This window comes from Eschscholzia californica, unplaced genomic scaffold (assembly GCF_041429995.1).
Source record: "Eschscholzia californica isolate CP2 unplaced genomic scaffold, dmEscCali1.0.p SCAF_2, whole genome shotgun sequence".
In the NCBI taxonomy this organism is placed as follows: Eukaryota; Viridiplantae; Streptophyta; class Magnoliopsida; order Ranunculales; family Papaveraceae; genus Eschscholzia; species Eschscholzia californica.
This window is the reverse complement of record NW_028238309.1, coordinates 24455020-24467360: the sequence shown is the minus strand read 5'-3', so window position 1 is coordinate 24467360 and position 12341 is coordinate 24455020. Positions and strand designations below refer to the sequence as shown.

Here is a 12341-nt window from a genome sequence, read left to right as displayed (position 1 = left end):
ACAATAAATGGTTTGGTTCGGTTTGTTCGGTTATCCGTCAACCAAATCCATAAACCGATCCAAACCACTCGGTTTTGCCATTTTAACATCCGAACCAATCCGGAATACTATTGGATCGGTATCCAAACCGTTGAAATCTGTTTGGATCGGATTGGATCGGTCGGTTTGGATACTAAATGAACACCCCTAGTCGGACCCACATGGTGCTAGAGGTAAAAAAAAACCCTTTGATTTAGCAAAATTTCACTTCTTCCTCTCCCTTATCAACGGACATATCTCCTCGGTTCCAATGAGATATATCTTCTCAGTTTTCCCTCTAAATCAATTTCAAAACCGAAAAATCTTCATTATCTTTTTTGTTGTGGGGTAACGAAATCTTGGTTCTTCCCCAAATCTTCATGGCAGAAGAAATCGCCAAAGCAATCACTCCTCTTCTTCTTCAATTTCTCCTGATCTAGCTTATTATCTTTGAAAACAGGTAAGATATTCAAATTTCCTCATTATTTCGTTCAGTTAAATGATTGATGATCTTCATACGAGTATGAAAAGATCTAAAATTTCAGTTAGTTTAATCAAATATGCCCCTCTTCATCTCTCTAAAATTTATATGATACAAATGATAGTTTGATAGTTTTTAAGTGGAAGAAGTAGAAACCCTAAATCAACTCCTCATTTATTTCTCTTTCTCTCTCCAAAATTTCTGTAGTATAATAGATGGTTTGATGATTGTATCATGGTGCTAGAGGTAAAAACCCTTTCTCTCTCCAAAATTTCTGTAGTATAAGAGATTTTAGGTGTGCGGCCTACATGCTTCACATTGATATCTAGGTGGCTCACTTCATTAGAGTTGATTGTTGTTACATTAAATCTCTTAGTCCATTTTGTGCAACCTAATTTGAATTGCAAAAATCTCCAATTCACTATCTCTTTGAAATAATTTCCCAGTAAACATGAAAGGTAGAGAAGATTGGATTGTGTATTCTATTACAACAACCATATTGAATTGGTATTTTTTCTTATATGGTGGTTTTTGGAAGTTTCTGATGAACACATTTCTTAAAATGGAAGAAGAAATTATCAAACAGTCAAAGTCACCCTTTTTTGAAATGGCGTTGTTAAGTACATAAAGTTATGTTTCATACTACTTTCTTGAGTGTTGTTGTGTTTCTGACTGCTTGCCGAAACTTGTTTGAGTCGGGGAGCTTATGAACATACGACAACACGTAATTAGGCAAAAGAGTAAGTTTCACGTCGCCAGAACTTATTTGTCATATTTTTCATCTGCAGCATTAAAATTGATTGCATTGAATCCTTGTGTCTTAGTTTTTCCACATTGTTGTGTATTGCATTTTAATCTTCATTTTTCATCAATTTAGAGTTCCTTAAACTTGATAGTGAGATGTTTACTTCTCAACCAGGGAAATCCTTTAGTCATTGTTTTGATAAGGTAAAATGACATTTTCCGTCTGCATCATTCTTGTTTATTGGATTGAGTCCTTATGTATTAGTATTTTAAGTTTGTTGTGTACTGCATTTTAATCTCCATCTTTCAATTTAAAGTTCCATTCAATTTGATAAAGATGTCTTTACTTCTCAAGAATCAAACTAGAACAAGGTCTACCAAATTGAAATTTAGGGAAATCCCCACATTATTCCTCATCATAATTATAAACTAGAACAATGTCTATTTCCTCCATATTCAAATCCTTTGAGATCGAGGCATGCTGTTATTACTAATTTTAGTATGGAGCTTGCAAACAAGATGCTTTATGTTGCTACTAAAGTGCTAACTAGAAGTTTGAATAGGATTTCTGGGGATGATTTTAAACTCTATTTTTTCTAGCTAAAATGTCAAATTTACAAGTGGAACCAGATTGTCGCTTCTTCAATTGTTTCTGAGCATATTTGAACAAGACTTGAATCATCTGGAATTGTATTTTTTATTGTCAACAAAAGCTTTTTCTCTTTACGAAATAGATATTGATATGTAACTACATATTCAAATCCTTTGAGATCGAGGCATGCTGTTATTACTAATTTTTGTTTTTGGTTTCTGATGGTTTCATGTTTGGTAGATCACGTACAGACACTCAAAGCTTGTCCAAGTTTACCGGAGTTCAAGAAGAACGAGTTTGGGAAGCTAAAGGTTAGCTGAACCAATTTGGGAAGCTAGAAGTTAGTTTATTACAAAATCAGTTTTCTTGGAGTAATGTCCACGGGGAACTTCCTAGAAGGATTTCAAGTACGTTTAACCTAATTCATATGAGGTCAGCATATACATATGTTCTTGCATAATCCCAATATTGATATCAGAAGTCGACTGATATTTATCGATTAGGCTTTCAAAACTAAAATGGTTTATGCTTAAAGTAATTTGTCATCCGATTTTTCTTATCGAGGGAAGTTATTAACCTTTTTATAGTTATTAGAATGTTAAAGAAAGTATATGCCACTCTATATTTCTCTTTTTCCTATTATATACTTGGAAAAAACTATTTGAATTTTGTGTAGCAAGAAACTATTATAGATACTTTTGAGCTGAGCAGACCATGTTTGTTACCATGAATTGTGCTTTTACTGTTTAACTTTACTGTGACTTATATCAACCCATTGCCAACACGGCAACACCAACCACGCCCCTCACCCTTCCTCAATCAATATTTTGGACATCAAACACCTAAGAATTGTCAGTCTTGGCTTTCTAAACTGGGTATTTATGTTTATTTTTCTTGTAGTTGTGCATTCTTGTCATTCAATTATCTACTGTAGTTACTCATCAGGTTGTTGTTGTCGGAGGCACGGACCATTAAATTTAGCATTTTTCTAATTGATCTCATTCTTAATGATCCACTTGCTAAAGCATTTATAGGTGTATTTCGCAGGTGCATAATGTTTAGCCAACAATTCCATTAACCCGCTCGCACAAAAAATTTCCTCTGTTACTTCTTTTGGCATGGGAGGATTCTCAAATACACGTGTAACGTTCCAAATGGGTTTACTGCAAAATACATAATTGTATATCAACATCAAATTTACCGTGCCGGAGTCACAGGCTATACCTAGTCTGGAGTAAAATGGAATGAATAAGCGTGTTCAAGTAAAGGAACAACCTGATGTTCAAAGCAGGAATCTTGTCCGTCGTTACCGGAAGCCCTAATAGTAGTACTATTCGTTGGCCTAGTTCCAGTTTACTTCCTGTCTCTTCCACTTTCTCAACCCGCAGTGCAGGAAAAGCTTCGGCTGCATCTTCCTTCCCTCCACCACCTTCCAGGTATCTTCTTCCTCTTCTATCTATTCGTTCCCCTCTCTATCTTCACTATTTGTACTATTAGCACTAGTGATACTTCTTATTAATGACTTTATATTAAATCAGGGTAGCAGTTCTTGGGGCTGGTTTCGCCGGATTATCTGTGGTGTGGCATCTTTTACAGGTCTCTCACTCTCTCTCTCTTATTCTGTGGACATTTTTCTTTGAGGCATTTGATGAAAGGTGTATTGGATACCTCTATGATTCTATTTGGTATTTGTTAAATTGGAATGGATACTAGATAGTAGAGAATTAGAAACTGTCATTACTAGAGAGTCCGAAAATGTCATAAGTAGAGTATTATAGGAATGATAAAAAGAGAAAAACTATCTGACCTGTAATAAGGATAGAATAAAAATACAAGTATCGACATTTTGCTTCCCAGAAACATTCTATCCTGCCCATTGACACTGATTGGGGCGTTGCAACATGGCACCTGTGTACTGCCGATGGCAGTGAGTAGTAACTCAAGTTCTGCACGTGTAGTCTTCTACTACAACCCTAACTCTAGAAGTCTACAATTAAGCGAAAAGTTCATTCGTCGCTTAGGCATCATGTGGGTCTTTCGAAATTCTATTTCAAACCTTATCCTTGCCTGGAATGGCATGAAAGGGAACTCTCAAAAGAAGTCCATTCTCAACCCTATCCCTAAAGCTATCATCTGGGCAGTCTGGAAGAGCAGAAGTGAGGTCATTTTCGGAGATAAAGCTTCCTTCGCCAGACAAGATTTTCTTTTCAGCTAAATGCCTTATTTATCACTGGAGTAGAAATCTGGGCTGGGCTAAGACTATCTCTTTTGTTCGCATGGTAGAATCTTGGGAGGCTTTCATTTTCTCTATGTGATTTTGTTGTTCTTTTCGTTTTTGGTTTTTTAGCCTTCTAGGCTGTCTGTACATTCTCTTTTCCCCTTTCAATTAAATCAAATTATTCAAAAAAAATAAAGTAATATCCTAGCATCTTCTATAGAAGGAGATATGAAAACCATACGGGCCAGGGGGCTTGTCCTTAGCAAGGTATGCGAATGCAAGTTTTACTTCTTCCTCTGATATTTCTTACTCCAATAAACCCTGCTGCTTATGAGGTTAATCTAGGTAATTGCATGTCATCTCTTCTGGGCCTCCATAGTCTTGGCTCGCAGTAGGGATCACTTAAATGGTTGGCTGCTTCCCTCACAATGTCTCCTTCCTCCGTGATGATATTCTCCTCCTGGAGGATCATGCTCATACGATTCTAACGAGCTCTACATTTGAGAATTTTGTGGAAGTAGGCTGTATTTCTATCACCCGCTTCGAGCCAGTTAGTTTGTCTGAGGCTGGTTTCTTCTAGACCCATTAGTTTCTCTAGCTCTGCTTTCATCTCTTTTCTGGACTTAAATTCCTCTGCTGACAGATTTTGAGACTCTTCCTTGGTATCCAGAACGGTAATATCAAATTGTAACTTGCCAAACTTACGATTGAAATTTCCGAATATCTCTCTCGACCATGGCCCAGTTTGTCTTTGATATGTTGTAACTTCTTCGAAAGGGGTATGGCCAGCTAAGTCACCTGAAGGGGGGATTCGGCGACTCGACTTCTGTTCTCAACATATAGGAACATGATTAGTTTCAAAAAATATAGGAACATGATCTAAAACTGGCCTTGGCATAATTATTTGCTCAACCTTCGGGTACTTTTCCTCTCAATTGTTGTTGATGGGAAATCTATTTTAGGAAACTGAGTACTAGGTTTTTTTGATTATTCGACCAACTGAACTCCATACCTTGTTTGTGGAGAAATAATTCGTTATTTTGAAGATTTATATAAAGATGATTTCTATTTGGTTTAAATTCAGATATTGATAACTAGGACAACTAGAGATATACAATGTCCTCTTGAGATCTCTAAGATGAACAAAATTGAGTCTCTCATCGGAGATGATTTGTTTACAAAAACTTTAAAAGTCTTATGTGGCAGTCTAAGTTTTAGAGACTGAGTCTCTCATTGGAGACGTTGTTATGTAGAAATCGTTTTGAGTTGTGAAACTAGTTTATTAGAAGTTGTTTTGGAACAGGAAACCTCTATTACCTACATAAAGAAGTCTTTCTCGACAAACTGTATTAATTAATAAATTCAAATCTTTTCACAAGTAGAATAATTCTGATTCTTCTCTTTTGTTGAGAGATTTTATCGGTTCAAAAGCTTTGGTCATCGTTCTTAGCTTTTCATCAAGTTCCCCTTTGTGTCAATATGTTTCTCCAAAACCATAAATTATATCACAATGTCTCATCATTTTCTTGCTATCTGCTGTACTTGTTAATCATACCTTCAGTTCATCTGTAACACCTATTAATTTGCAGCAGCACACCTCCGAGAAGTCACCTTTATGCATTGATATTTATGATGAAGTCGGGATTGGAGGTGGCGCATCTGGGGTTTCTGGGGGACTCCTTCACCCTTATTCCCCTAAAGGTTCAATCGCATTAGAAGAAATCTTTATCTGCCTACACACTTTAATTTCCTACATGAAAATGCAAGTACTCAATACTCATCTTATTACGAGATTGTATTTTTATGTTTCTATGATTCTGTGCAATATTCACAGCAAAGCTTCTATGGAAGGGTGCAGACTGTTGGAATGAATCATTAAATTTGTTGAAGATTGCTGAGACAGCAGTATCTTGTAAGGAATCAATCAGGGGTTCACAAAATCTGGATCCTAGTGCTGTTGATGATTTAATTGTTTGGAGAAGGTCTGTTCCCATTTTCCTTCTTTAAGTTCTATAAATTTGCTCTTTTTGTAACGACACAATTCATTTGCGAGTATTTACCTATAAGTATCAAATTAAATACACTTGAGAAGTATTTTTTGGGGCAAACTAAGAATGTTCAGAATAACGTCACTGCAATTATAGAACTATAAACTATTTTTATCAGGCATATATTAAACTTGACAACAAAATACAAATGGTGAGGCAGATTAAGACAGTAATTGGAGCTTTCATCGTAACTACTGCCATTCTACATTGTATCTTTTCATGGATTATGAAAACCCTTTGCTTAATAGGTTATTGCCGTGTACTGTAAAATATCGATATGTCATCCTCTACGGATTCTTGTGTTTATTTTTACATTTATGCCAAACAGCTATTGCATCATGTGAATTATATTTCATATGATGGTGTACCGTGTACCGACAGGGGCATCTTGAGACCAGCAACAACTATGAAGAACGAGGATATATTGAAAGAGGTAATTCTGTCAACCATCAGTTCAGATGATTTCCTTTTTGAAAACTAAAACTTCATGGAGCTTATAATGCTACTGGCTTATGTGATTAGAATTCTCGCAACTGCCTTAGAAGTTGCAGAATAGAATCCATAGACAAGGATAATGCACAAAACCTGGTGCCCAATTTATGCGTGCCTTTGAATTCTGCTATTTATATGCCTCAAGCTGTTAATATTCATCCAAAACGCTACCTTCAGGTCAGAATTTTGTTAACTCCACGTTTTTCGAATTTTCTATAGATGAGATATAACTATCCGTAAATCTGATAATATCCTTCATCTATTTTCAGGCTCTCTTCTTAGCTTGTAATAATCTAGTGAAACATTTTGCTTCATTAGGTTATCAAGGAATAGAAATGCACTTGCACCAAAAATCTATCAACTCACTCCTTGAACTAGAAGGTAAACTATCTTTTATCACATGACATCATTGATATGCAAAGATGTAGAATAACCAGGGTATCATAATTAGATGTCAATAGAAATTGTAGTATAATTCTTTTCATTGATGCATGCATATGAACCAAGGGCTGATTTTCAGGATTAACCCTTTTTGTGAATATCTTTGCGAAAAAAATTAGCCCTTGTGATCATCTTCATGTGGCCCCAAAAAGAGTTCTGTTTAAGTTGTTTGTCTAAATCTCGAAATGAAAATGAACATTCGAGAATCAATAAGCAAGTAAGCAACTACGGTAGAATGGATTCAATGAAATATTGAAAATTTGACGACGAGTTTAGCATGCTCGTGTCTTTGAACTAACAAACTTCCAATAGCTACCTACTATTTGTAGTCCACACATCTAATCATTCTGCTGATTGGTAAATAAAGTTTGACTTAAAACTAAGTAATAATAGCTCATGTGGATGTGGCCAGTGGGTACTTCAACAAAAAGTCACATACTCTGGGATTTCATTGTACTTTATGGTGTCTTATTTTTATTTGCCACCGCTTCAGGAAAGAAGACAATTTTTCGGACCCAAAATTTGAGTGAAATTTTTTGTCCTCTTTTTTTGTTTCCCCAAGTCCCACCACAATTCCTTCTCCACTGCGGTAATGGTAGGTACTAAACTGGCATTGTCCGCGAACCTTTAATTGTTTTCAAATCTTTGTATATTCTCCTCTGACCACCACTTCCTACCACCATTATTTCTCTCTCCTCTCTCTCTTTCTCTTTCTATATATATATATATATTATATATGTAGAGAGAAAGAGGAGGAAAGATGAAAGACAAGTTCTGGTGGGAGGAGAAGAGGGAGAAGCAAGGGAGGAGAGAGAGAGAGAAATAGTGGTGGTGGTGGTTGGAGATAGTGGCTGGAGTTGAGGAAGAAAAAGTTTTGCTGCCGCGAAAATTTGACAAAATCTTTTAAAATTTTGTACCCTAGAATATTTAACAGAACCAACAATTTCCCTTTAAAATTTTGTACTGCGAGAATTTTTTTTGTTTCCCCAAAGCGTCTTCCTTTTGTTTTTGTTGTGTGCACTGATTTCCTTTGTAGCTTCACATATAGAAATTTCCTTTCAATCCTAAGCATTTTAAATTACCTCCATTGTTACCAGAGATATGCAGTTAATCTGGGCCTCCACCTCTTATTATATTGGAACTTACAGGGTTGTATTAATAAATATAGAAAAAATGTATAACACTTATCTTAAGCTATGTTGTTTGAGGCGCAAGGCGAGGCGATGAAGCTCTTGCCTGCGCCTTGGCGATCGCCTCATGATTCTGAAAATGGTGATGAAGAAGAGTGTAGAAGAAGAAGAACAGAAACTAAAGAAGACGACGAAGGAAAACAGGGAAACATCCTCTTGTTGCTGAAGAAGATGAGGTTTAAGTCGTGACCCTTAGATTAGATCACAAAGGGTTCAGATTTGGTCAAAAGTTTTCTATTTTTTGGTCTTTAAAATGCTTTGACCAAATCTGGACCTATATAATCTTTGACCACTAAATTTCTAATTTAATCCTGACCCTTTGATCTTAAGACAACATAGATCTTAAGACATTAAATTACTAGTAAATATAAAATTGTAAGTACTGATACTGAAGATCTGATGTAAATAAAATAATGAAGATCCGCAATCACATGAACGAGAGCCCTCGTCCTATAACAAAATGTGATACTTTTACAAGTATCTCGAACTCTACATATCCTTTTGACGTAAAGGAGCAAAACATTCATTGTCATATACCTCTCTCTTCGTCAGATCATCCTTAACTATCTTTTCCTCCAAAATTACTTAATCTTAAGTAGTTGAACTCAGAAGTGCTTTGTATGTTTTGTTACTATGTATAACACATAATATTGTGAGTGAGAAAAAGGAAAGATAGAAGTAGATAACGGGAGTGCTACATGTACAAAGTCCTTGACAAAATTCTTGACTTAATGACTCATTTTCACTAAAAGACAAAAGTTGATCAAAGTTTGACTTTGATCGGGACTGTTCACTTAGCATTTTGTCAAGAATCTTGTCAAAGATTCTTTGTACATTTAGCATTTCCCAGTAGATAATAGGTCTGTTAAATTTCAAACTTTGGGAGTTAGTGTACTTGTTTCTGTAGTGATTCGATAATCGTTTGGTGCTCATCTCAGGTTACCCCTCAGTCGACTGTTGAGTTGCTCATCAGTTATGCATTCATAAACACCCATCTAAACTAAGTAAATAACTAGTGGTTTATTAGTAAGTAACCTTAAAGCTCATAATTTATACAATTTATCTGCGTACAATTTAGTTGATTACTAAATTGTTAGGTAAACATGTCGGTAGTAGCTTTTCCCTTTGCCTTGAGGTGTTATACAAAGACGAAACTAAAACCCTTAAAAAAGATTATTTTATATTTTGGTTCCACACCCTTTCTGGTTTAGCCCTTTCTTTAACGGGAATAAAAATCTTTGGTGTTGGCTTATTTAGATTATTAAAACTTTTACACTTACCAGTTTATCATATACTAGGTGTAACAGTTTTAAAAAAAAAATATACTAGGCGTAACCCATACTCGCATAAACAGTTTTTGCACATTATGCTGATTAATATCTACATCGGATCTGCATTACGGTAGTGCGCAACTGCCTCATCCGATCAAACATAAGCTGCAAGAGAAATAAGTAATTAATATTGATCGAGTGATTTTTTTTTCACTTTTTCCTCTCCCCCCTTTGCTTCAGGAAGAGAGAGAAGGGGGAAAAGAAAGAGACGTGTGGAAGGGAAAGAGAGAGGGAAGGAGAGAGGTAGAAGAAAAAAGAAAGGAGTGGGAGAAAGGAGATAATTTGACTCACTAATCTTTAAGTGTAGAAAAGAAATTATAGAGTAGAAAATAATCTAAATAGGTGGTTCTGGGTAAAAGGAAAGACAACGTGTTGAGTAGGAGCGTACTCTTTAGAGTCCAAGGAAATCCGAAGTTGATAGCTCGAAGGAAGAACATATTCCCGGGTTTGAGTAAGAACACATTTGGCCATCAAGATAGACTAAATCAAATAAGAATAGCTAGTCAGAAAAGATAAATGTACCAAACTATTTTATTATATAGAGGATTATGCATACCAAATAGCCATACTTTGGTGTATCGCCACCCCCTAATTTGACACAGCTCGACCAATTACGCCTTTTACCCTTAGCAATATACAACCGATTGTGCTCCTAATGATCATTCGGCATCAAGATAGTCAGGCTTTATCTGTTATCTTAAATTTTATGTAAAACTGACTTAATTATTAGTTTACTATTATATAAATCTTGCATGAAGACATGTAACTTGGGTTAGTTTGTATATTTGGTTTAATGTTATCCATTGGTTGGAGACTTGGAGTGATAGGAGGTTTAGGTTTCCACCTTCTAGGTCATGGGCTTGACGCACTCTGACAATACAAAAGAAAAAATATTTATATTTGGTTTAATGTTATCCATTGTCATGCCCATAGTATTCATCTCAATACTTTTCTGGGTTCGTAGTTTATTGGCCTCGGAAGATGGCAATATTGAAAACTGTAACACTAAATACGACGACGTTAAATGTGTGATTTATGTCTAAGATTAACTACCTACACCTAATTAATGTTGAGAAAAAAGTTTAAAGTTTGAATTTTGAGTATATTAAATACCTATAGACATTGAAATGACTTGCCAAATAGATATTGTAAAGTTCTTCTGTAAATATGCTTTTATCAAACTAATTGCGGTGGGTGTCAAAGAACATTAGATTTAGCATTGCCATCTAAGTATAGTGACCCAATGGCAGATCGTCTCGGTAGGCTAACAAAGGCGTGATTTCATTGCTACAAACAGGAAATTATGATGCAGTCATAATCTGCCTAGGTGCCAAAGTAGACATGATTGAAGAACTCTCTGGGAAGCTCCCTCTTAGATCATGTAGGGGTGTTGTTGCTCATCTACAACTGCCAGAAAATGTCGGGTAAAGTTTATTTTCACCTTGTTTTTCTGTTTACTTTGTCTTTCGTCTTTATGTTCGTTTTCCTTCCCCCGAGTTGATTTTGCATAACCTTTAAATCAGGGATGAATATGGAGATTTTAGCCCATCAATCTTGTCAGACGCATGGTTAGCAGTACAGGGGCGGCGTAAATTAGTTTTGGGCTCAACCTGGGATTGGAAATCAAAAAACTATTCCTCATGTGTTTCTGCGGAGGAAGCTTCCATGGCTCTTAGGGAACTTGTCCCAAAGGCTTCAGCTATATACCCATGCATAAGAAAGTGGGATTTCATGAAAGCAAGCGCAGGCGTTAGAGCAATGCCACCTTTAACTCCTAATGGCTCGATTCCACTTCTGGGTTGTCTGGACCATATTCTCCTTCACTATTTTGGGAACAAAGACTATCACAAACACCGTACTGTTAGAACAAAATATTGGTTATTTGGGGGACTTGGTTCACGAGGTCTTCTCTACCATGCTTGGCTTGGGAAGTTAATGGCTCGAGCTGTGATTTCATGTGATGAAAATATACTCCCGCATGAATTAACGTCTTGGAGGAATGCCATTGACAGAGATTAGAATTGCATGAAAATTGCATACCTTTCTCTTTTCCTTGTGGAAGAACCCCACGAGAAAAGTATTTTTCCTAATACGAGAAAGATTGTTTTTTTTTGTTACATTGGAATATAAGTCATAACATTATAGGGTATGGATATACCATGACTATATAATATTAAGATAAATTAAGAATTGAATTAACATTATTTATGATTTAGAAATGGGACTAAGGTCAATAAGTTGAGAAAAGAGCAAAAGACCAATGGGTCACCTGTATTAAGTTAACAGGGATGTTAAATTCATAAGAGGTCTGCCACTTAAGCCCAGAATAAGGGGGTCGCTCTGATCGTCTTAAGCGCCTAAACCTTGATTCAAATACAACATGGTTTGCCCTGAGATTTAAGAGAAGAGTATGGGGTCTGCCAAGTAAGGTTGATGCCTTAATCTTCAAACATTGGGGTGGTGGTTGAAGCTTGCCTAATGCTTTCCAATGTAATCATGATATCCTATCAAAGATCCCAATCGGTGGGATCTTAAATATCTATTGAACTTGGGCTTCAAGAGTGTTTTAAGGAGGAAACGTCTCCTAAAGAATCTATAACCTCGGAAACGTAATCAATTAAGAATCTTTGAACAAGGTATCTCCTAAATATCGAAGATTCGGGATAATCCTAAAGAGAAATCCTAATATCTTTAGACTACTGATGCTAAATAAGATGGTCACCTGTTGAGTATCCTCAAAAAGAAGAAAATACCAAAACCCCCACGGGTCATCCCGTATCAAGGTA

The 12341-nt window shown here is 36.0% G+C and overlaps 1 protein-coding gene across 18 annotated transcripts; it reads left to right on the top strand.

The window, feature by feature from the left end:
* Positions 1-205: 205 nt before the first annotated feature.
* LOC147557076 (FAD-dependent oxidoreductase family protein) lies at positions 206-11763 on the top strand. 18 transcript variants are annotated; one of them, XM_086658083.1, is made up of 11 exons: positions 206-705; positions 780-2267; positions 2870-3271; positions 3374-3431; positions 5643-5754; positions 5888-6035; positions 6483-6534; positions 6624-6770; positions 6863-6974; positions 10853-10979; positions 11079-11763. In XM_086658083.1, the coding sequence occupies exons 3-11, from the start codon at positions 3114-3116 to the stop codon at positions 11572-11574; spliced, it is 1410 nt and encodes a 469-aa protein (XP_086514209.1). In that variant the 5' UTR covers positions 206-705; positions 780-2267; positions 2870-3113; the 3' UTR covers positions 11575-11763. The 18 variants fall into 18 exon arrangements, with proteins under 18 accessions (XP_086514209.1, XP_086514212.1, XP_086514204.1 ...); XM_086658086.1 differs by having other exon boundaries at positions 210-478; positions 2076-2242; positions 2883-3271; positions 5646-5754; XM_086658078.1 differs by having other exon boundaries at positions 218-478; positions 2076-2267; positions 2883-3271.
* The last annotated feature ends 578 nt before the right edge of the window (positions 11764-12341 follow it).

Excerpts from the sequence above, each read along its gene's own strand:
- LOC147557076 (XM_086658083.1), top strand. The coding sequence starts at position 3,114 with ATGTTCAAAGCAGGAATCTTGTCCGTCGTTACCGGAAGCCCTAATAGT. Across the intron at positions 3,272-3,373 it reads TTCCCTCCACCACCTTCCAG|GGTAGCAGTTCTTGGGGCTG; the intron begins GTATCTTCTTCC and ends ATATTAAATCAG. Across the intron at positions 3,432-5,642 it reads TGGTGTGGCATCTTTTACAG|CAGCACACCTCCGAGAAGTC; the intron begins GTCTCTCACTCT and ends ATTAATTTGCAG.